This window comes from Ochotona princeps, chromosome 24 (genome assembly GCF_030435755.1).
Source record: "Ochotona princeps isolate mOchPri1 chromosome 24, mOchPri1.hap1, whole genome shotgun sequence".
NCBI lineage: Eukaryota > Metazoa > Chordata > Mammalia > Lagomorpha > Ochotonidae > Ochotona > Ochotona princeps.
The window spans coordinates 34784685-34807721 of NC_080855.1; the positions used below are offsets into that span (position 1 = coordinate 34784685).

Genomic DNA, 23037 nt, shown 5'->3' on the forward strand with positions numbered 1-23037 from the left:
TCTTGAGCGGCTTTTTTTTTTTTTTTTTTGGTGTTTTGGTTGTTTTGTAGTTCTTTGTATATTCTGGAGATTAACCCTCTATCACCTACGTAGTGCGCGAAGATCTTCTGCCATTCTGTGGGTTGCTTTTTTACTTTGTTGATTGTTTCCTTTGCTGTGCAGAAGCTTCTTAGTTTGATGAGGTCCCATTTGTTTAATCTGGTCTTGATTTCCACTGTTTTTGGTGTCCTTTATAAGACGTCGAGACCTACACCTAGATCTTGCAGAGTATTTCCAACATTTTCTTCCAAATGTTTGTAGGTTTCTGGATGTAGGTTTAGATGTTTTATCCATTTTGATTTGATCTGAGTATATGGTGAGAGATGTGGGTCTATCTTTTTGTTTCTGTAGGCTATTAAACAGTTGTCCGAACAGCATTTATTGAACAGATCTTTCCATTTGCTTGGATTGTTGTCTGTCTTTTTGTCAAAGATTATTTGGCTGTATTTGTGTGGGTTCCCATCTGATGCTTCTATTCTGCTCCATTGATCTTCCTCTCTATCTTTTTTTATTAATTATTTTGCATTATGTGACAGTTTCATAGGCTCTGGGAATCCACCCACCCCTCCCCACGCCCCTCCTCCCCCTCTGGTGGATTCCTCCACCTTGATGCAGTATTACAGTTCAAATTCAATCAAGATTCTTTCCTTGCAAACGTATACCAAGCATAGAGTCCAGCTACTTATTGTCCAGATGGGTTGAACAGTTTCTTGGGGAGACCATTTCTGGTCCAAAGTTAAAGCTTGTAGAATATCATCACAGTCAATTAAGAGTCCCAATATAACATCAACAGCAATTTGCAATGTTATGGAATTGACATGGTTTTGAGTAACCAGAATGTTACAAAAAAAAAAAAAAAAAGAAAAGCAATTCTTAACCACAACCTGTGATTAGCTCATTGACATTTCAATTTTAGTTTATATACATGACCGGCTGCTATATACCTCAAAATGGCTATAAGGCACCATTCAGCTGTCTCATGTCTATTTCATTTTAGTATTTAGCCATTTGTTGTGTTGAAGTATAATTTTGCTGATCTTGGCAGATTTTAGGATAATCTAGACTGGCTTGTAACTCTAACAAGATATTTGTCAACATTTAAGGTGCAGAACATTTTTTGGGGGGCAGGTGTGCAGGAAAATCCTCAACACCATGGTGAGGAGTGACTAATCTTTGTGTCCCACCCAGCGAGGCATGAGCCAATCCACGCCAGCTCTTTCCTGTCAGATGCCAAGCTCTACTTTTTGTTGTTTGTCTATTTACTTTAGGATTTTGTAGTTTGTATGATTATTTGTTTGCTATGAGGGGTTTTCGGAGTGATCCCCATGGTCACTGCGAGGGAGGGTGGGGGTCCAGAGGTGGAGCCAGGCTCGGACCAGAGAAAGCTCTCCTCCCTGGTCCCGAAGGACATTTATTGTTCTTCTGTTTGTGCGGACCGCTCAGGGCTTCTGGTTGTCTTTCCGATGATATTGGTTTCTGCACGGTAGAGTTTGGACTTCTTCCATCCCCTGTGGAAGCTCCAGTTGGGGGTGGGTGACCTCAGAGTACTCGGCCTCCGAGGGCATCCAATTCCCTGTGGCCTCCTTGGCAGTTGGGATATAGTCCTTGTTGCTCGTATTAATAATTTGTGGTGAAGGTCTGGGAGTCTTCGTGGTTGGGATCTAAGCGTCCTCCTTACCACCTGCTCCACTCTGGAGTGCCCCCCTGCTTCACGCACATGACCTCCTGTTAATAACGTCCATCCACAGAACGTCCATCCACCAAACAATGATCAATTACCAACAGCCTCAAAAACTCAAGCATATGGCACAGCATAATTATAATTTCTCAATATTAACCCTCAACACAAATGGCTTAAATTCATCACTGAAAAGGCACCGATTAGCCGACTGGGTTAAAAATCAGGATCCAACTTTATGCTGCTTGCAAGAAACACATCTAACCAGAAAAAACTTCAAGAAACTAAAAGTGAAATGGTGGAAACACATATTCCATGCCAATGGATGAGAAAAAAGGCTGGTGTGGCAGTCCTATTCTCAGACGATATGGACTTCAAAGTAAGGAACGTCAAAAAGGACAGGGAAGGGCGCTACATTTTCTTGAAAAGGAGGATTCAACAAGAACCAATCGCCATTCTTAACATTTATGCTCCTAACCTGGATGCACCCAGCTACATGAAACAACTACTTTTGGACTTAAAGGTAGACATAGATGAACATACGATCATTCTGGGAGACCTGAACACCCCACTAACACCAATAGATAGATCAACACAGCAAAAGCTCAACAGAGAAGCCACAGAACTCACACAAACAATAGAACAACTGGTCCTAGTAGACATCTATAGAATATGTCATCCTAAGGCTACAGAGTACACCTTCTTCTCAGCAGTTCATGGCACCTTCTCCAGGATAGACCACATAATAGGACACAAAGCAAGTTTAACTAACTACAAAAATATCAGAATCATATCATGTACCTTCTCAGACCATCACGGAGTGAAACTGGAAATCAACAACTCAAAATGTCCCAGGAAACATGTAAACTCCTGGAGGCTGAACAATATGCTATTAAACAAACAATGGGTTAGAGAAGAAATTAAAGACGAGATCAAAAAATTTATGGAAACCAACAAAAACCCAGATACAAAAGTCCAAAACTTATGGGACACTGCCAAAGAAGTGTTATGTGGTAAGCTTATTGCAATTAGCGCACACGTCAAAGCCCAAGAAAGGCAACAAATGCAGGAATTAAGCACACACCTCCAGGAACTGGAAAAGCAACAGCAGAAGGACCCCACAAACAAGAAGAAACAAGAAATTATCAAAACAAGACAAGAACTAAATCAGAAAGAAATTTAAAAAAACCATTCAGAAAATAAATGAATCAAAAAGCTGGTTCTTTGAGAGGATAAACAAAATAGATACCCCACTGGCCCGAGTGACAAAGAAAAAACAAGACAAAGCAAGAATTAGCAGCATCAAAGATGGAAAAAGCAACATAACAACAGACATTGCTACCATTAAGGAAATAATTAGAAATTATTACAAAGAATTATATGCCAACAAATCCGATAACCACCAAGAAATGGAAAGATTCCTAGACTCCCACCATGTACCAAAACTCACCCCAGAAGCAACAGAAGAGCTGAATAAACCCATTACCGAATCAGAAATACAATCAGTGATTAAAGAGCTCCCAACAAAGAGAAGCCCAGGCCCAGATGGTTTTAAAACAGAATTCTACAAAACATTCCAACCGGAGCTAACCCCAGTCCTTTACAAGCTCTTCAAAACAATAGAAAAGGAAGCAACTCTTCCAAACTCATTCTATGAAGCTAATATCACCTTAATCCCAAAACTGAATAGAGAATTAACAGAGAAGGAAAACTACAGACCGATCTCCCTGATGAACATTGACGCTAAGATTCTCAACAAAATCCTAGCCAATAAAATACAAAAAAACACATGAGATAGATCATCCATCCAGATCAAGTAGGTTTCATCCAGGGAATGCAGGGATGGTTCAACATAAGGAAATCCATAAATGTGATACACCACATCCAAAAACTAAAAAATAAGAATCAGATGATAGTATCAATAGACGCAGAAAAAGTTTTCTACAAAATCGAACACCACTTCCTACTAAAACCCTAACAAAGTTATGCATTGAAGGAACAATCCACAACATAATCAAAGCAATATATGAAAAACCCAACGCCAGCATCATACTGAATGGAGAAAAATTAGAACCCTTCCCACTGAAATCTGGAACAAGACAGGGTTGTCCGCTTTCTCTATTGCTATTCAACATAGTCCTAGAGGTACTTGCAGAAGCCATAAGACAAGACAAAGAAATCAAAGGAATCCAAATGGGAAATGAAGAAGTCAAGCTTTCACTGTTCGTAGACATGATTCTTTACATAGAAGAACCAAAAAAACTCAATACAAAGACTCCTAGAACTCACACGAGAGTTTGGCAGAGTGGCAGAATGCAAGATAAATGAACAAAAATCAACAGCCATAGTGTATGCAAATAGCCCAGAGAGGGAAGACGATCTAACCAACAAGCTGCCATTCAAAATAACAGAGAAAAGCGTGAAATATCTGGGAATGAATTTAACCAAAAGCGTAGAAGACTTTTATGAAGAAAATTACAAAACACTCAGAAAACAAATAGAACAAGACCTCGAAAGATGGAACAGCATCTCATGCTCCTGGATAGGCAAAATTAATATCATCAAAATGTCTATACTACCAAAAGCAATATATACATTCAACGCAATCCCAATCAAATTGCCCAAAACATTCTTCATTGAACTGGAAAAAACGATACACAGATTCATCTGGAAACACAAAAAACCATGAATAGCCAGAACCACTCTGAAGAACAGGCACTTAACCGGGGGAATCACAGTACCGGATCTATGGACATACTATAGGGCAGTGGTCATCAAAACAGCCTGGTACTGGCACAAAGATAGAGAGGAAGATCAGTGGAACAGAATAGAAACAACAGATGAAAACCCACACAGATACAGTCAATTAATCTTAGACAAAAGACAGACAATAATCCAAGCAAATGGGAAGGTCTATTCAATAAATGCTGTTGGGACAACTGGTTGATAGCCTGTAGAAACAAAAAGATAGACCCACATCTCTCACCATACACTAAGATCAAATCTCAATGGATAAAAGATCTAAACCTACATCCAGAAACCTTCAAGCTTTTGGAAGAAAATGTTGGAAACACACAGCAACACTTACGAGTAGGCCCTGCCTTCCTAAAAAAGACTCCAAAAGCAGTAGACATTGAGACCAAAATAAACAATTGGAACCTCATCAGACTAAGAAGCTGCTGTACAGCTAGGGAAACAATCAACAAAGTAAAAAAGCAACATTTCTCTCTATCTTTGTGCCAGTGCCATGCTGTTTTGATAACCACCGCCGTATAGTATGTCCAGAGGTCTGGAACTGTGGTTCCCCCTGCTAACTTCCTGTTCTTCAGAATGGTTCTAGCTATTCGTGGTTTTTTTGAGTTTCCAGATGAACCTTTGTATCATTGTGTTTCCAGTTTCATGAAGAATGTTTTGGGCAATTTGATTGGGATTGCGTTGAATGTATATATTGCTTTTGTCAGGATAGACATTTTAATGATATTGATTTTACCTATCCAGGAGGTTGGGATGTACTCCATCTTTTGAGGTCTTGTTCCATTTTTGTTTTAAGTAGTTTGTAGTTTTCCTTAAATAAGTCTCTTACATTTTTGGTTAGGTTAATTCCCAGATACTTCATACTTTTCTCTGATATTTTGAATGGTATCTTGCTGGTTAGATCTTTTTCCATCTTGGGGCTGTTTGTATACACTGTGGCTGTTGATTTTTGTTCATTAATTTTGTACCCTGCCACTCTACCAAATTCTCATATAAGTTCTAGCAGGCTCTGTATTGAGTCTCATGGTTCTTCTACATAAAGAATCATGTCATCTGCATATAGTGAAAGCTTGACTTCTTTCTTTCCCATTTGCATCCCTCTGATTTCTTTTTCTTGTCTTATGGCCTCAGCAAGTACCTCTAGGACTATGTTGAATAGCATTAGAGAATGCGGACAACCCTGTCTTGTTCCAGATTTCAGTGGGAAGGGTTCTAATTTTTCTCCATTCAGTATGATGCTGGCGTTGGGTTTTTCATATATTGCTTTGATTATGTTGTGGATTGTTCCTTCAATGCATAACTTTGTTAGGGTTTTAGTAGGAAGTGGTGTTCGAAGTGTTGAAAACTTTTTCTGCGTCTATTGATACTATCATCTGATTCTTGTTTTTTAGTTTTTGGATGTGGTGTATCACATTTATGGATTTCCGGATGTTGAACCATCCCCGCATTCCCGGGATGAATCCTACTTGGTCCAGATGAATGATCTGTCTGATGATGTTTTGAATTCTCTTGGCTAGGATTTTGTTGAGTATCTTAGCATCAATGTTCATCAAAGAGATAGGTCTGTAGTTTTCCTTCTCTTTTGGTTCTCTGTCCGGTTTTGGGATTAAGGTAATGTTGGCTTCGTGAAATGAGTTTGGGAGGGTTGCTTCCTTTTCTATTGTTTTGAAGAGTGTGTAGAGGATTGGGGTTAACTGTGTTCGGAATGTTTTGTAAAATTGTGTAGTGAAGCCGTCTGGGCCTGGGCTTTTCTTTGTTGGGAGGTCTTTAATCACTGATTCAATCTCTGCTTCAGTTATGGGTTTGTTCAGTTCATTTGTTGCCTCTGGGCCAAATTTTGGCAGGTGGTGTGAGGCTAAGAACTTTTCCATTTCTTTGTGGTCTTCTGATTTGTTGGAGTACAGTGCATTGTAGTAATTTCTAATTATGTTCTTAATGGTTGCCGTGTCTGTTGTTATGTTGACTTTTCCATCTTTGATGCTGTTAATTCTTGATTTCTCTTGTTTTTTTCTTTGTCAGTCGGGCCAGTGGGGTGTCTATTTTGTTTATCTTCTCAAAAAACCAGCTTTTTGATTCATTGATTTTGTGCATAGTTTTGTTTGATTTCTATCTGATTAATTTCTTCCATTGATTTGATGATTTCCTGTTTCCTGTTGTGTGTGGGTCTCTTCTGCTGTTGTGTTTCCGAATTCCTGGAGGTGTGTGTTTAGTTCTTGTATTTGGCGCCTCTCTTGGGCCTTGACATGAGCTCCAATTGCGATGAGTTTGCCCTTAGCACTGCTTTGGCCGTGTCCCACAAGTTTTGGAATATTGTGTCAAAGTTTTGATTTGTTTCCATAAATTTTTTTTGCAAGATTTATATTATTTTCATTACAAAGTCAGATATACTGAGAGGAGGAGAGATAGAGAGGAAGTGGAGCTGCTGGGATTAGAATCAGCAGCCATATGCGAGCAAGGCGAGGACCTTAGCCACTAGGCCATGCTGCCAAGCCCCAAGTTTCCATAAATTTTTAAATTTCATCTTTGATTTCTTCTCTGACCTATTGTTAGTTTAATAGCATATTGTTCAGCTTCCAAGAATTTCTGTATTTCCTTGGGCATTTTGAATTGTTGATTTCCAGTTTCAATCCATGGTGTTCTGAGAAGGTACATGGTATGATTCCTATCTTTTTGAAGTTTTGTAGATTAGCTTTGTGTCCTATTATGTGGTCTGTCCTGGAGAAGGTGCCATACACTGCTGAAAAAAATGTATAATCTGTGGTCTTAGGATAAAAAGTTCTATAAATGTCTACCAAGTCCAGTTGTTCTATTGTTTGTATGAGCTCTGTTGTTTCTTTGTTGAGTTTTTGTTTTGTTGATCTATCTATTGTTGTTAATGGGGTGTTAAGATCACCCACAATTATTGTGTGCATATCTATGTCTCCCCTCTAAGTCCGTAAGCAATTGCTTCACATAGTTAGGCGCTTGGAATTTGGTGCATATATGTTCACGTTAGTAATTACGTCCTGAAGGATCAATCCCTAACCAATATATCATATTCTTCCCTGTCCTTTTTGATGTTTGTCAGATTGAAGACTATATCATCTGACATTGGGACAGCTACCCCAGCCTTTTTTTCTTGTCTATTGGTGTGACATATCTTTTTCCACCCCTTCACTTTCAGTTTCTTCGCATCTTTTTTGGTTAGATGCGTCTTTTGTAGGCATCATATGTTTGTGTTCTGTTTTTTGATCCATTCTGTTAATCAGTGTCTTTTGATTGGTGAGTTTAGGCCATTTGTGCTTAGGGATTATATTGAGAGGTTGTGATTTTTAGCTGCCATATGTGCGTGTAAGCGTGCAAGTGTGTGTTTGCATCTATTAAAATCTCTGACTTGTTGACTTTCCTCATATGGCTTTAATTGGGGAGGTCTTCCCATTTGCCATCTTTGATTTTGGTTTTCAGTTTTTCTTTCTGGGTTTAGCATCTTCCTGAGGAGATTTTCTAGAGGTGGTTTCGTGCTGATGTATTCTTCTAATTTCTCTTTACTGTTGAAGGATTTCATTTCATTCTCAAATACAAATGAGAGCTTTGCTGGGTACATTATTCTTGGTTGGCAGTTGTTTTGTTTCAGGATTTGAAATGTTTTACCCCATTCTCTCCTTGCTTGGAGTGTTTCTTCTGAGAGATCGGCTGTGATTCTGATTTGCCTTCCTCTGAAAGTAATCTTATCCTTTCTTTTTACTTGTCTTAGAATAGTTTCCTTGTATTCGCATGAAGGGAGCTTGAGGACTACATGTCTGGGTGAGGCTCTCTTTGGGTTGAATCTGCTGGGGGTTCTCTGTCTTTCCTGGATTTGTGCTGGATTTATATTTCCAGTGTTCTGGAAGTTCTCCTGTATTATCTCATTGAGCACCCATTGTGAGCCTATCTCTTTTTCCACTCCTTCGGGAAAGCCTATTATTCTAATATTTGATTTTTTGAGGTTGTCTTTCATTTCCTGTATGGACCTATTGGCTTTCTCCAGATTTGTCTCCTACTGTTTGATGAGCTGCTGCCTTTCATTCTGATTGTCTTCCAATTCTGATATTCTGTCCTCTGCTGTATTCATTCTGTTGGTTAGGCTCTCAATTTTCTGCTCTAGATCGAGGATTCCCTTTTTGACTCGAATTATTTCTGCAGTGACATGGTTTCCGAATTCCTTGGAATCTTCCCAGCGCTTCTTTTTGTCTCTGATGAATTTTATCACTAATTTCTTCAATTCCTTATCTGGTACTTCCTCTATGTCTTCATCTTGCATCTCTGATATTGAGATTAGTCTTTGGTTTTTTTTTTTGGGGGGGGGAGAGTGCTTGATCTTTCTTCTGAGTCATTACTTTTTCTGATACTCCTCCTCATTGTTTTGTTGTTTCCTGTCGTTTTGGAATTTTAATCTCTGACTTGCTTGTCAACAGCTGCTGCCCTCGGTGCTGTAGCCTATAGGAGGTGTGATTCAGCTGCTGCTGCATGGAACGTTGGCATAAGCGTAATTCTTCTTACTCTACTGTTGACAGCAGATGATGGTGGGGTGGGTTTTGGGTTGTTTCATTTGCGCCTGGGTTTATGTCTCTGCAATCTAGTTCCGTTGCAGCTAGTTGCTAGGTGTTGTCTTGCGTATGCCAGTGGGGATAGGGTATAGATGAGAGACTTTGCAACCTCGGGCTTCTTATCTTTGCTTTGGGCAGATGTAGAGCTTGCGGTTCCATACCCTGCTATACCTTCACAAACGTGCTCCCCTGTTGGGAAGCACACTGCCATGGCCCTGCTTGCCTGTGCTTCTTCCCGGATCAGCAGATCTGTTGGGTGGCAATACTGCCTTAGGGGCTCTAGCTGAGCACAATAGTGGATTCTGCCTGATTCTCCAACTGCTTGTTGCTTGGAGTCTGCAGTTCACAGCCCCGAGCTGGGTCAGGAGGCTCTGCGGCCCTGCCCTGGTGCCAGACCCCTTCCCCTGCAACTGCCACTCAAAGACGTTGCGCTTCTAGGAGACACAATATTGTGTCCCCGCTAGACCACATAGGCAGACTGTGCCGAATAGGTTCCGGAGGTTGGATCCAGCACAGCAGGAGGTTCTGCCCCAGCCTCTAGCTGCCCACAGCTGCTGGGAAACACACTATTGTGTCTCTGCTAGTCCACATTAGTAGACTCTGTCGAGCAGCGTTCCTCCTCTGGAACTTAAACCTAGTACAGTAGGGGCCTCTGTCCCTGCCTCTAGCCACCCGCAGTTGCTGGGGGACACACTACTGTGTCTCCACTAGTCCACATTAGCAGACTCTGCTGAGCAGCATTCTGCCTCTGGAGCTTGGATCGAGCACAGCAGGGGGTTCTGCCCCAGCCTCTAGCCACCCACAGTCGCTGGGGGACACACTATTGTGTCTCTGCTAGTCCAAGTTAGCAGACTTTGCTGAGCAGCGTTCCGCCTCTGGAACTTGAACCGAGCACAGCAGGGGGTTCTGCCCCAGCCTCTAGCTGCCCACCACTAGGTATCCACAGCCCCGAGCTGGCTAGGAAAGCTCTGTGGATCCAACCCTAGTGCCCTGCTCCTCTCCCTGTAGCTTTCTGTCAAAAATGCTGCCCCGCTGGGGTTGGCAGATTTTTGAGCAAAGTCCTGCCTCTGGGGTTTGAGCTGAACACAGCAGGCTAATCCACCTGAGTCTTCAGTTATTTGCTGCGCCCAGTTCACAACTCTGCCTTGCTCCCATGCGAAGCTTCTTTCCCTGTTGCATTCTCTCAAAGGAGTGGAGCTGTGGAAGGCACGTAGCTGTGCCCCTCTTAGCCTGCCCTACCATCCAGGTTGGGAGGCTCTGGCAAGTGTTGCCCAGCCTCTGGGGCTCTGCCTGAGCACAGCAGGAGATTACACTGGAGTCTCTAGCAGCTAGTCCACAATTTGGAGCTGATTCGGGGATTGGTGTGACCCAGCCCCAGAGCGGAGCTCTAATCCCTTCTGCACTCTCTCAAAGCTGCTGACCTGCTGGGAGGCGCATTGCTGGAAAACACCCCCTGTTTGTCCTCTACCTCAGCACCGGTTGATGGCCCCTATTTTCAGTCCTGTAGCTACCTTTAGGGTCTCCAGCACTCCAGTGGCCTGTGCCCCTGCAGGTGTGGGCATTTTTTTTTTTAGCTGCCTTTGTCTTCTCTGGGTCAGCTGAGACTCCGCTGCCTTCCCCCTGCCTGGGACCACGACTCACCAAGTTTCATGCAGTGTGCTGTCTTTCCTTTCTGTCGTTTTATGGCTGTTCCTTCATGCTGTGTAGATCTTCTTACTTCAGTGAACTCCAGCGACCTTCCCTTTCCTCTCCCTGCAATTCTGTGTCTCCTGCTTTGTTTGTTTGCTGGATTGGTCCCCTCATCTCTCTACTCCACCTTATACCAGCTCTCCACGGTTGGCCATCTCAGTCCCTGATAATGCATCTCATGGATTATTAAAACATAAAAAGTGAACAGGAAGCAGGAAATGATAAAAAAATCACATCAAAATGAATTGAAACTAAAAAACTACACATAGCAACGGAAATGAGCAGTTTTTATTTTTGTTTTTTTTTTGAAAGTTTTTTGGTGATGTTTATGTCAATTGAAGTAGAAACGGTGTAGGATCAGGGCAAAATGGGTGAAACCATTGTGTCCACATTTTCCTCTCCTTCTTCCTGTATATGGGGAAGGAGAGAGTAAAGGGAGAAGCCACAGCCGGCCTCCAAAACACCTCAGTACCGGAGGAATGGGGCATGGCAACAGATGTCATTGCAAAGTCCTTGAATTGGAGCATGCCTCAAAGGTTTTGCTCAAGAGGTTTCAACATTGATCTCACAGATGCAAGGATGAGGATATCTTTCCAAGGTTCATTGGTTGGCACAGTCCACCTCTAAGTTGGCTCTGATGTGTGCTGTCATGCTTCATTGGGGTAGTTGTCCAGTTTGTTCTGACCTCTTTGCTATGGTACTAGGTGTCCTCTGTAGGCTCCAATGGCCTGACATATCCTCCATGTGCTTCTGGATGTGCTGTCTACTGCTCTGTCAAAGCCACTGAGGAGGCCCAATTGGGACACATGCACCTCCATTGACAGACCGCTGATACTGCCACTCTCTCCATGGTTGGAATTATGAGTCTAGCAGTTTTGCTCTGGGATCCTGGAAGCACTCTTGTCCCCTGTGGTATCAGATCCAACTCTTCTGTATGCACCCACTCTTATGGGTACAGATTGTTCTTTCTCCCATATCATCCTATGTTCACAATGATAATTGCAATTACTAGGTCAGATCCATCTCGAGCCCCCTTTATTTTTAGGTTTATTTAATTATTTATAAGCTTTATTATTATTGTTATCATCATTTTATGAAACAGTTCCATCAGCCCTGGGATTTCCATTATCTCGTTCTCTAACCCCACTCCACCCACTGAGGTCTCCCATAGCACTGCAACAGCATAGTTCAAAATAGAGTGTCACAAATCCATCGTTGTGGGCATGGACAGCATCCCATTGTTAAGTCAAATTTTCAACAGTTTCACTGGAAGTGCATTCTCGATCCAGAAGTAGATTTGCATACTGCACGGTATCCTCACATCTGAACATGTTATTCTCCACTACACAGTGTAAATCCCCCAAAGTGAAGGGCCACCAAACAAAATCAACAACAGAAAGAAAAGAAATGAAAAACACCATGAAGTTAAGTAGCATGCTACTGCATGACTAATGTGTTGCTGAAGAAATAAAAAAAGGAAATAAAAAACTGATATGAATAAAATGATGCTACTGTATGACCTGACTCAGTAAAGAATAATGAGAAAAATAAAACATGTTTTGAAGAAATGTAATTAAAATATCAAAATCCATGAGATCTAGTTTCCGCTGATTTTTGCTGGTGAGATGTATCTCCTGTAGGTAACAAATAGATGGGTTTTGTCTTTTTAATCCAGTCTACTTCTCTATGACATTTGATTGATGAGTTTAAGCCATTTACATTCAGGGTGAATATAAATAGGTGGCAATGTGGTCCTCTCATTTTAGCAATGGGTTCTTCATTGATTTGGTCTATTGTTGTTTTCTACTGCAATGTTCTTCACATTTGTCTTTCATTTTGGTGGTGCTATTCCTTTTTTTCTGTCAAGATAACATCTGTAACTATCCCTTGTAGGGCAGGTTTGGAAGAGGCATATTCGTTTAACTTTTATTTATTGTGGAAGAATTTTTATTTCATTTCAAAGACGAAGGACAACTTTGCTGTGAACATTATCTGGGCTGACAATTCTTTGCTTTTAGAATCTAATATGTTGCAACATTCTCTTCTGACATGTAGAGTTTCCTGTGAGAGATTAGCTGTCAATTTAATTGCCATTCCTCTGTATGTCAATTGATTATTTTCACTAGCATATTTAAGGAACCTTTGCTTATGTTTGATTGAAGAGAGCTTGATTTCCATGTGTCATGGTAAAGATTGCTTTGATTCAACCCTGTTGGGAGTTCTGTGCCCCTCCAGAATGTTGTTTCCCAATTCTTTCTCCAGATTATGCAGGATTTGTTTTATTATATCTTTAAATATGTTTTTTAAACCCAGCTTCTCTTTCTGTACCTTCTGGGACTCTCGTAACAATTATATTTGTCATTTTAATAGTGTTTCTCAGTTTTTAATACATTTTTCAGCTTGACCCAGGTCTGCTTGCAGCTTTTTGTTTGCTTCCCCTTGCTGAAAGGAAATATATTCAAATTCCGAAATTCTTTCTTCTGCTTCCTTCATTCCATTTTGAAGATTCTCTACTGGACTTTTAATTTGCTCCACTGTATTCTGAATTTCTGATCTATCAGCTTTCATTTGATCCATTCCTGCTACTTCCTGTGTAACATATTCCTTAAACTCCTTGAACTCCTTCTTTAAGTGCTTCTTGTTGTTGATAAGAAGCTTTATAACAAGTGTTTTGAATCCGGAATCCCCCATTTTCTCTATGTCTTCCTCACTGATTCTGAGGTTGGCAAAGATTTTTGCTCCTCTGCAGGGGATTCTTCAGTAATATAAATTGTGCTTTTGAGTCATCTTTTGTTTTGGTCATTTTACTTCTGATTATCAGATTCATCTCTATGGGGCAGATTTCCAAGCTCTGTCACCCACAGGTCTGCAACTCAAGTTTACTTATTCTGGTTGGTACATGGTTGTTCGTTTGCAGTCACTTTTACCACTTCCTTCAGCTAGTCTCATATCTGTGCTCTTATGTTAGACTTCTACCATGGTCTGCGTATCTCAGCTCCTGGCCCACCACTCTCTATTTCCTGTAACCCTGCACTATTCTTGCACCATTGTCTGTTGAATGCTTCTCCCAGTTTCAGTTCACGTAATTCCCAAGATGATAGCATATGTGCAGCACACCCTTGTCCCTAGAGTGGCAAAGCTTTTGCCACACTGTACCAAATGACAGCTCATGTGAAATTTGTGGAGTTCTTCATCTGCTGGCCATTAGGTCTGGGGGCCACCTGGACCCATTTTGGGTGAAACTTGAAGGATGGTACATTGTTGTAGTTCATTGAGCCACAAATGTGTTCACTTACAACTTAGTTCATGCACAGTTCTGTCTCATAGCCATTACCTCCCTACACAAGAGGGCACTCGATTTGGCTTTAGTGGACTTAGTTTATAAAATCCACCCTGTTCCTGCACCACCTATTTGAAATTTGCTGCTCTGTCTCTACTCCTGGTCAACTCAAACAAACCAGCAGGTTGGGCAATGCTTTGACTGGGTTCACCTCCTGAGTTTTCAAGGAGTCCCGCTTCTCACTTAGTTTCTGGTGGATTTCTGGCTCCTGGTGCAGTTCAGATCACCACTTGCTGAATGCTACTGATGTATTCAGTCACTGTAGCACCACACCATTGTATTCACTGCTTTACTATGTCTATTAGTCTCCAAATGCCCCTCTGGTGTTAGTCTGTCCTCTCCTATTTCCTGGTAGGTGTCCTCTCTGCTTGACCCTGGCTAATATTTGTCTATTTAAATGTGTCATAGCCTTATTCCACCAGCTTGATTTTCTCCAGTCCCATTTCTTACACAAAAGAATGGGTGCTGTGGCCCACCCCAATCCTGTCCTCCACATAGTTAGCCCTCATGTACACCATTGGGAGCTATAGTCCATTCAGAGTGACCTCCAAAAACTTCCACTGAGCTGGACCCGAGTCCTAGTTTCTGTGTCTGCCAGCATGTGCAATGAATTGGTCCAGTCTGTCTTACCTTCCCTTCAGCTCTTGTACACATAATTGGCCATTGAAGCCTAACTCATCTCAGCTGACTCCACCCTCCACCCCACACTCTTGCCAGTGGATATCAGCACCTGTCTAGTCAGGTCTGCCTCCAGCCCTGGTTCTCAGGAAAAAGCTATTTTTTAAAAGAAGTTGAACAAAGCACTGTTTTACCCAGAGTAGCAAAGAAAAGCAAGAGAAAAAACAAGTTAATTTAGAAATAAAAAAAAAAACATCCTAATAAACCTGTCAGTTGATCTCTTCTTGCTGTTTGGATTCTTTGATCACTGTGTGCTGTTCTTTATTGCTTTAAATGTTTTACAGTCTAGCATGAGCCCCTCACATCGGCATTTGCCAGTTGGTGTTCTACCATGGCTCAGCCTTGCTTTCCTCCTCCCGTCCTGGCCATAATGTGAACTGGTTGGTATTGTGGTCCAACTTGTCCAACCCACACTGCATTGTTGTGCTCAGATTCGCCAGAGGGTCATATGAATTGGCCCATCCTGGCTTGCCCCAGACCTGAGCCATAAACTGGCCTGGTCTTGGCTGCTTCCTGCATTGAATCTTGTGTTTACCTGCAGGGACTGTGTACCAACAGAGGAGTTCCCTAAGCTCCTCCCTCAGATACTGTTCCAGTGCCAGGTCTCTCACATACAGGTGGCTCCATGCCCAGCCAACATAAATATACCCTATCCTAACAGGAACAATGGCCTTTCCTGACCTGACCTCACACATTGTTGGGTGCTTAGCCCACCAAAGCCTGGTCCACACCCAGGCATGGCTCACGCATGGCTGTCCTTTATCCACCCTGGTTCTCATGAGCACCAGTGAGTTCTGAATTGTAATCTAGTCTGTCACACACCATATGTAGTCCACACCATTGCTGAGGTACATTGCAGCCATGTCCAGACCAGATTACAGCCCCCACTCTAACCTCACACTCACCAGATATGACATTATTCAGCCTGGGCATCCCCTTAACTCTGCAACCAGGCTTGTTCTCAGGCACAGATGATGTGCATGGCACTCGTTGCTCTGGTCCAGCTTGGTATATCTCCTCCCCTGTCTTGCGCTTTGCCTTCAGATGCCGTAGCCTAGCCTGACTTGGCTTGTCCTACTCACAACTTTTGTAGGTAGTGCTGCATCCAGGCCTTACTCAGTCTATTCCCATCTCTGCCTCATGTAAACTGGTAGGTATGATAGCCAAGCCTGGCATGACCCAAACTACTGCATAGTTTTTGCATTTGTTATTTCGTTAAGGTTTGCTTGGCCTTGCCTGTTCCACAGCCTTTCAAAACCATTCTACACTTGTCATTGGGTGGAGCTACCATGCAAAGCATGCCCATTATCCAGACCTGAGACATGTGTTCACTAGCGAGAACTATGGCCCACCAGGGGAGTTTCCAATGTTCCTCACCTTGTCCAATTCCAGACCTAGATCCCACACATGCCAGGTGGTATAGATCCATACCTGGCATAGCTTTCCTTTTCATCCCAGCCTTTTCATGAGCTGGTTAATGTTTTGGCCTGGTCTGCCCCATACCCTGTTTTGTGGTGCATATACAGGTGCTGCAACTGGAACCTGCTGTGCCTGTTCCTACCCCCACTATCCATGAGTGCCAGCAGGTTTCATGGTCATGCCTAGCTCAGCCCAGCACTATCCCAAATCTTCGGCTAACCAGCAGTAGTTGTGATCCCACAGGATTAGGCCCACATATCACCCACAGAATCGACCCCTGGACCTGCTTCTCTATTGTGCTGGTGTCATGGGCCAGCCTAATATTACCATTCCCCTATGATGGCACTGACTGTCGGATACTGTGATCTAATCCTGCCAGGAAGGACCCTAGCCCTAGCTTTTGTGTGAGCTGGCATGTGGTGGTCAGCAGTGTTTCATGCTAACAAGCCCAACTCAGTTCTGCCATTTTGCAGTCCATCAGCCAGACCCAGACCTAGCCTCTCCCTCCATATGGTCAGCTCTCAAGTACAATGGCCTTGTTGCTGGGAGTTCCTCAGGAATCATTTCTTAATGCAACAAACTCCCTGAGTGGTCCTGCCTTCCCCATATCCCTTTGCCCCTTTCCCTAATGAATCCACAATCATTGTGCCCATCAGTGCCTGGGTTCTCCAGCTCAACCTTTGCAAGCGTAGTGAGTGGTGTGCTGGTCCAGAGCTCTACCTGCCCACCGATGTCCCAAGCTCCTGGTACATGCACTAGCCTATTGCTTTACCCCTTTGCCCACCCATAATTCATGCCTATTGAAGTATTCCAGGCCTGGTCAACAAGCACACCAGGGCAGCATATTGCCCTGTGGCTCTGCCTGCCCCTATCCTCACCTCACCTGGCACTAAGAACATGAGGAATACCCAGGTTTGCTTGCCTGCTTAGATGTGAACTCTAAGGCCCTCATGTGCCCTGCTGTGATATGTCCTCCTCCCCCTACCAAGCCCATATCCTCAGACTCCCATGAGCTGTTACAGACCCCTCAGCATCTCAGCAAAGGAATGTCAGTTTTAAAATTCTGTATCCCCCATTTCCTCAATGTATTCCTCAGATTACTTCACAGTTGATAAAATTTTTTACTTCTTTTTGTGGGGGAGGCATTATAATATTCATTGTGCCTGTCTCTTCTTTTGTTCTTGGTCATTGCACTTCTGATTAGATTTCTCTTAGGTTGTTTTCTAAGTTGCGTCACCATGGGTCTACAGTTCATTTTAAGGAATGTGTTTAGTACTCTGTTCTTCATTTGCAGTCACTTGTGCCATTCTATCTAGTGAGTTTCAGTCAAGGGCCCTTTCATTGCAAAAATGGAGAAAAGGTCATTGATGGTCCATTCTAGCAATGGCCTCTGTATGTGGTTGTGCAATTGCTCAGTATTTGTTCTGGAAAACTAAAGAAAATGCTGAGGGAATGCTTCCTTGTTGAGAACCCTGAGGACTTTCACTGTCCTGATTCAGAGATTGTAATTCCGTCACATAAATTTTGCTTTTCATTATCATTTCTTTTTTTTTCTTTCTCCTGTAGCACTCTTTCCTTTCCTTACCCCAGTATGTGAAGCATTGAATATCAGTAGGTACCCCAGAGATGTTACAGATTTTTTGAAAACCTTTGTTGAAAAGATTAAAGAAGAACGTCTCAAAGATAACAAAAAGGTAAATCTGATGCTACTTGTATGAGGATGTTCTTTTTTCCCCCAGGTTTTGGGGTTTCAACCATATGATCGTTTTGAGATATAGTATTAAGATGATGACTCAGGCCACTCAGAGAGCAGCCGCAGTGCTGAGCTCCTGATGGACTTCTGATATGGGGTTATCTTGTCTTTGACCTCTCTTTCAGCACCGAGTGGACTTTCTGCAACTCATGATTGACTCCCAGAATTCCAAGGAAGTTGATTCCTACAAAGGTAACCAAGAATGCATGGGAAGCTCAGAGGGAGAAATGGCTGTGTCAGATGGTAGATTTATTTTCAGAATTCTGAAGAATTTCCATGTTGTCCTGTGTAATTGTTGCTGGAAATCTGAATTTTTCATGAGCTCCTAGGTGCAGTTCATCATTGGACTACATTCTAAATGTCACAATTTTATTTGTAGCCCCTTCTTGTCCCCTTAATTTAACTCACATATACGTAAGTGAAACATCCTTTAGTTTTTATACAGTAAAATCTTATTATTTTACACTCAGTGTTTACAAATATTTTAAGTAGAATTTAATGTATTTTCCTTAAGGACAATGCTACCACATATTATCCAAATGGTGTACAGGTTGCACTGTGCACGTGTGACAGGGAAGCTTTCTCCTGACATCACCTAACTGAATTTCTGGTAAGGATAGTGTAATAAAGAGAGGATAGCAGTGCATGGGATAGGCTGGGATAAAGTGAACTCAAGGAAATATTTTATTTCCTGACTCTGTGTGAATAACATTCATCTGTTGACATTGAATTTCTTCTTTATTTTTTTTTCTTTTTAAAAATGTCTATTGGAAATGCTACTCAGATTTACAGAGTAAAAAAAAGACAGAAAAGACTTGAACCACTGATTCACTCTCTAAGGGCCACAATGGCAAGAGTTTAGCCAATCCTAAACCGAGAGTCAGGGGCTTTTTCATACTCTCCCTTGCCATTGCATAACCCTTACCTTTGATCCTACTCTGTTGCTTTCCCAGGCTGTAAGCAGGGAGCTAGATGGGAAGTAGAAGAGCTGGGATAAGTCCTGGCAGTGTGATGCTGGCAATGGGAGGTGAAGCATTAGCCAATTGAGCCAACCTGCTGGGTACTTTACGTTTTTTTCCTACAAGAATTTTGAAACGTTTGAGATCTTTTTGTTCCTTTAAGTATTTATTTATTCAAAATAAGAATTAAAGTGGGAACCAGAGAGTGAGTATTCCTCCATCTCTGGTTGATTCCACACATGACTGCCATGGCTGGGGCTGGGCAGGGATAATCCAGGAACCTGGAAATCTACTGTGCATGTTCAGAGGCACAAGTAGTGTAGCCATATATTTATTCCTTTTCAGAATCACTACCTCAATGCTGAACTGGAATCAGGAACCTAGACATGAATTCAGCAGTCAAATGCAATGCTGTCTCTGTAGGCAGTAGCTTAACTTGATGTACAGTAACATCTGTTCATATATGGATTTTTTCATCTACTCTAGGGTGATTCACAATGACCTATTTTGCTTAAAATGTTTTTCTTCTCTTGTTAGCTCTGACTGATACAGAATTGGTAGCCCAGTCAATTGCTTTTCTTTTTGCTGGCTATGAGACCACTAGCAATATTCTTTCTTTCATCATGTATTTATTGGCCACTCACCCTGATGTTCAGCAGAAGCTGCAGCAGGAGGTTGATGCAGCTTTTCCCAATAAGGTGAGTGAATGAGTGGTACTTGGGATGGGTTCACTGTGGGGCAGGAGTAGTGTCTTGATAAAATGCCTCCAGAGCACTGTTCAGGGGACTTCTTGCAAAGTATGCAGTGAAGATACTTCATTTACCAGTAAAGGAATAATCTAAACAGAAAAACTCATGGGGAAAAAGGGCTGAAGGTGCTACTTACAGAACTACAACAACTTCGTAAATCAGTGTTTGTCCTATGTGTCAGTTACAATAATCCACAAAGGCACCTAGAAGGAGTCTTTGTTACTCAAGTCTGTGGCCATTAGGTCTGCTTCATTTGGCTGGATTTTGTTTGTAGAGCTGTTGCATGAGTGAAGCTGCCAAGGGCTGTTCAGGGCTGGCCAGGGTGGCAGACTCTGTTCTGTTTCCTGCCATTCTCATTCTCCATTCACACCACCAGTGTTAAAGAAGACATGAGATGATCCAGGGTGTGTGCTGTCGATTTTGCGATTGTGAAGGAGCCTGGAATCTAGTGTGGCATGGCTGTTTGATGGCCAGATAAACACAGCCTTAAGCTATGCATAAGGGACTGTTCTAGAAATAATATGTGGAGTGAAAGTGTTTTCTTTTCTCTGTAGAACCTCACTTGACCTGAATTTATTGTCATATTAATATATATATAATGGGTATCTAGTAGGACAATTAGAAAAACCACTTCTTTCTTCATTTATTTTAAGAGACAAATGCAGAGAAAGGAAAAAGAGAAGGAGGGATAGGGAGATATTTCATTTTCTTGCCACTCCTTTATGTCCACAATGCCAAGTGTGACATCAGGATGAAGGCAAGAGTCAGAGTTGCTGATGGTCTCCCTTAATGGTGACCAGGACAGAAAGTCCTGGAATGCACTATGTTGCCATTTCCAGATCATTACCTGTGAGATGGATGAAAATGAAATAGATACCTCCTGACCTTCATGAGGGATGGTGTCATTGCAAGTGGTGGCTTCACCTGCTACATGCCAAGCTTGGCCCTTTCCAATATTTTATATGGGGTCAAAGCAGTTTCTAACCAGCATTTTTGAGGAGAAAATTCTGAGGCAGATTAAGGAATTTTCTGCTTTTAATGTTCCATTTTGTTGGCAGTGCTGTAGCCTCTTTTTGAGAGGTGACTGTGACTTTGCATATTTTTTTAAGCACAGTGTTCTACTCTGTCTTTTCAAAAATGATTTGTCATTTTTTTAAATTGAAAATTGGATATACAGAGAGGAGCAGAGACAGAGGGGAAGATCTTCAATCTAATGATTGATTCTCCAAGTGGCTGCAACAGCCAGAAATGAGCCAGTCTGAAGCCAGGAGCCAGGAGCTTCTTTTGGGTTGCCCATGCAGGTGCAGAGTCCCAAGGCCTTGGGCTGTCCTCAACTGCTGTCCCAGGCCACAAGCAGGGACCTGGAGGAGAAGTGGGGATGCCCTATTTAGATCCAGCACCCATAGAGGACCCCGGCACATGCAAGGTGAGTTCTTTAGCCATTAAGCAACCACACCATGCCCAATGTTTATCTCTTTCATACGCACGAGGCAGCATGAGTGTTGTAAGGCCATGCTCATGTTTTCTGGGCCTGGTTAGGGGTTTGTCTCAAAATCTCCTTGTTCACAACTACTTTCCACATCTGAATGCACTGTTCATTAAACAGGATGGAGGACACATCTGTTTTAATTTCAAATCTCATTTTGTCAAAATCTGTTTCTTTCTACCCAGACACTTGTCACATCTGATGCTGTCATGCAGATGGAATATCTGGACATGGTGGTGAATGAATCATTCAGATTATACCCAGTTGGCAGCAGAATCAATAGGACATGCAAGAAAGACGTTGAAATAAATGGGGTATTCATTCCCAAAGGGACAATTGTGGCAATTCCGATGTATGTCCTCCACCGGAATCCAAAGTACTGGACAGAGCCTTGTGAATTTTGCCCTGAAAGGTACAGGATCCCTGGAAAGGGGAACCTATGTTGAAACAATTTAGTGCAAGCATATGTGGTAAATCTGTGTGAAGACAAGGAACGCGTGAGAACAGAATCATTTGTGTCCATTATTTTTAGAAGCTTTTCTTATGGAGAAATAATGATTGTTTTCAAAATTGTTCAAAGTGATAACTGGAGAAAGGGTACTATTGTCATCCTTAAATCCAAACCTTTGTTGCATCTGGTGAGCTTAAATTACACAGGAGGCTCTGAAAATGCTATGCAATTTTCTATTAGGGACTTGAGTGTGTGAATTGTGTGTTATTGTGGATCCTGGATGCTGTCTTCTACTGATATACATAGAAAGTATATACATATAAATATTCATATAGTTTTTGCAATATTTGCATTTAGCTGTAATTTATTAACTATAGTTTATTTTAGGTGTACAGTCTTTTAAAAATTCTTTCCAGTTTTCCTATGCTAATTACTTTGACTGTGAAATGTCGCAGTACTTATAGAAAAGCTTTCCACCTTGAATCTGGTGGACTCTTCCTGTAAAGCAATTGTAAAACCACAGGCTGTGCTAATGAGAAGTCCTCATTGCGGATGGACAGAAGAGTCTGTCAGGTCAGAAGAGTCTGGGTACCCTGATCCTGGTTCTAGTTGCTATCTTCTGGCAGCCAACAAACTTACTTAACAGTGAGTGAATCCTTCTTTCAGTGTGAAGTCACTGGCTCTCAAAGCTGTTTGCTACTCTTGGAAGTAGTAATATAGGTCAGGTTTGGGATATTGTACACTTTGGAAATGGTTGCTCAGCTACCATTGTTGTTTTGGTAAGGAAAATGAAGAAATTTGTAGAACACTGGCTGGCAAGTCAGAAGTCTTGGGATGCAGACATTTTTATTACATACAGATGGATTTTCTGTTGACAGAAATTTTGTTGTGGGCATGTTGTCCCTACTGATGGCACAGAATGCTCATGTGGTAATTATAAGTCAAGTAAATTAGTGGTCACATAATCCTTTGTTTTCAAAGCCATGAATTCTTTGTATCCTGAGGCCAGGATTTCTACTTTCTGTAGCTTCGTTCATGTTCGGCGATAAGTACATAGGGTTCTCTTCGATTGCTTTAGTCACCAACCTTTAAGTGTCAGTGCTTGGGCCAAACAATGAGAACATTGGATGTTATCAATGTTGAAGCTGGAGAATGTTTGAAATATTCCCATATGTAATAGAGAAATGCAAGTCTATGGGGGCACTTCTACTGCATCTGCATGGGCCTAATATTTGTACAAATACCCACAACCTATGTCAGCTCTCTCATACACTACATTGCTCTGATGATATGCTATTGTGACTAAAATATTTACTGCCCTCCCTCTGTTGGTAAGATATTGTGAGCAAAGCAACCAATAGTGCCCCAGTGCATTGGCATAGCAGCTGAAGTTTTTGCCTTGCACACACCGGGATTTCATGTGAGTGCTGGTTAGTGTCTGGAAGCCCTGTTTCCTATCTCACTCCTTGCTTGTGTC

At 42.0% G+C, this 23037-nt stretch overlaps 1 protein-coding gene across 2 annotated transcripts in view; it reads left to right on the top strand.

Moving 5' to 3' along the window:
- Positions 1-23037, top strand: part of LOC131483202 (cytochrome P450 3A6-like) — a 58489-nt gene that overhangs the window by 32221 nt on the left and 3231 nt on the right. For both annotated transcript variants that reach the window (XM_058680612.1, XM_058680614.1), the window contains 4 exons: positions 17729-17856; positions 18041-18107; positions 19412-19572; positions 21295-21521. In XM_058680612.1, coding sequence (XP_058536595.1) covers positions 17729-17856; positions 18041-18107; positions 19412-19572; positions 21295-21521 — 583 coding nt within the window. The remainder of the gene's footprint in view (positions 1-17728; positions 17857-18040; positions 18108-19411; positions 19573-21294; positions 21522-23037) is intronic.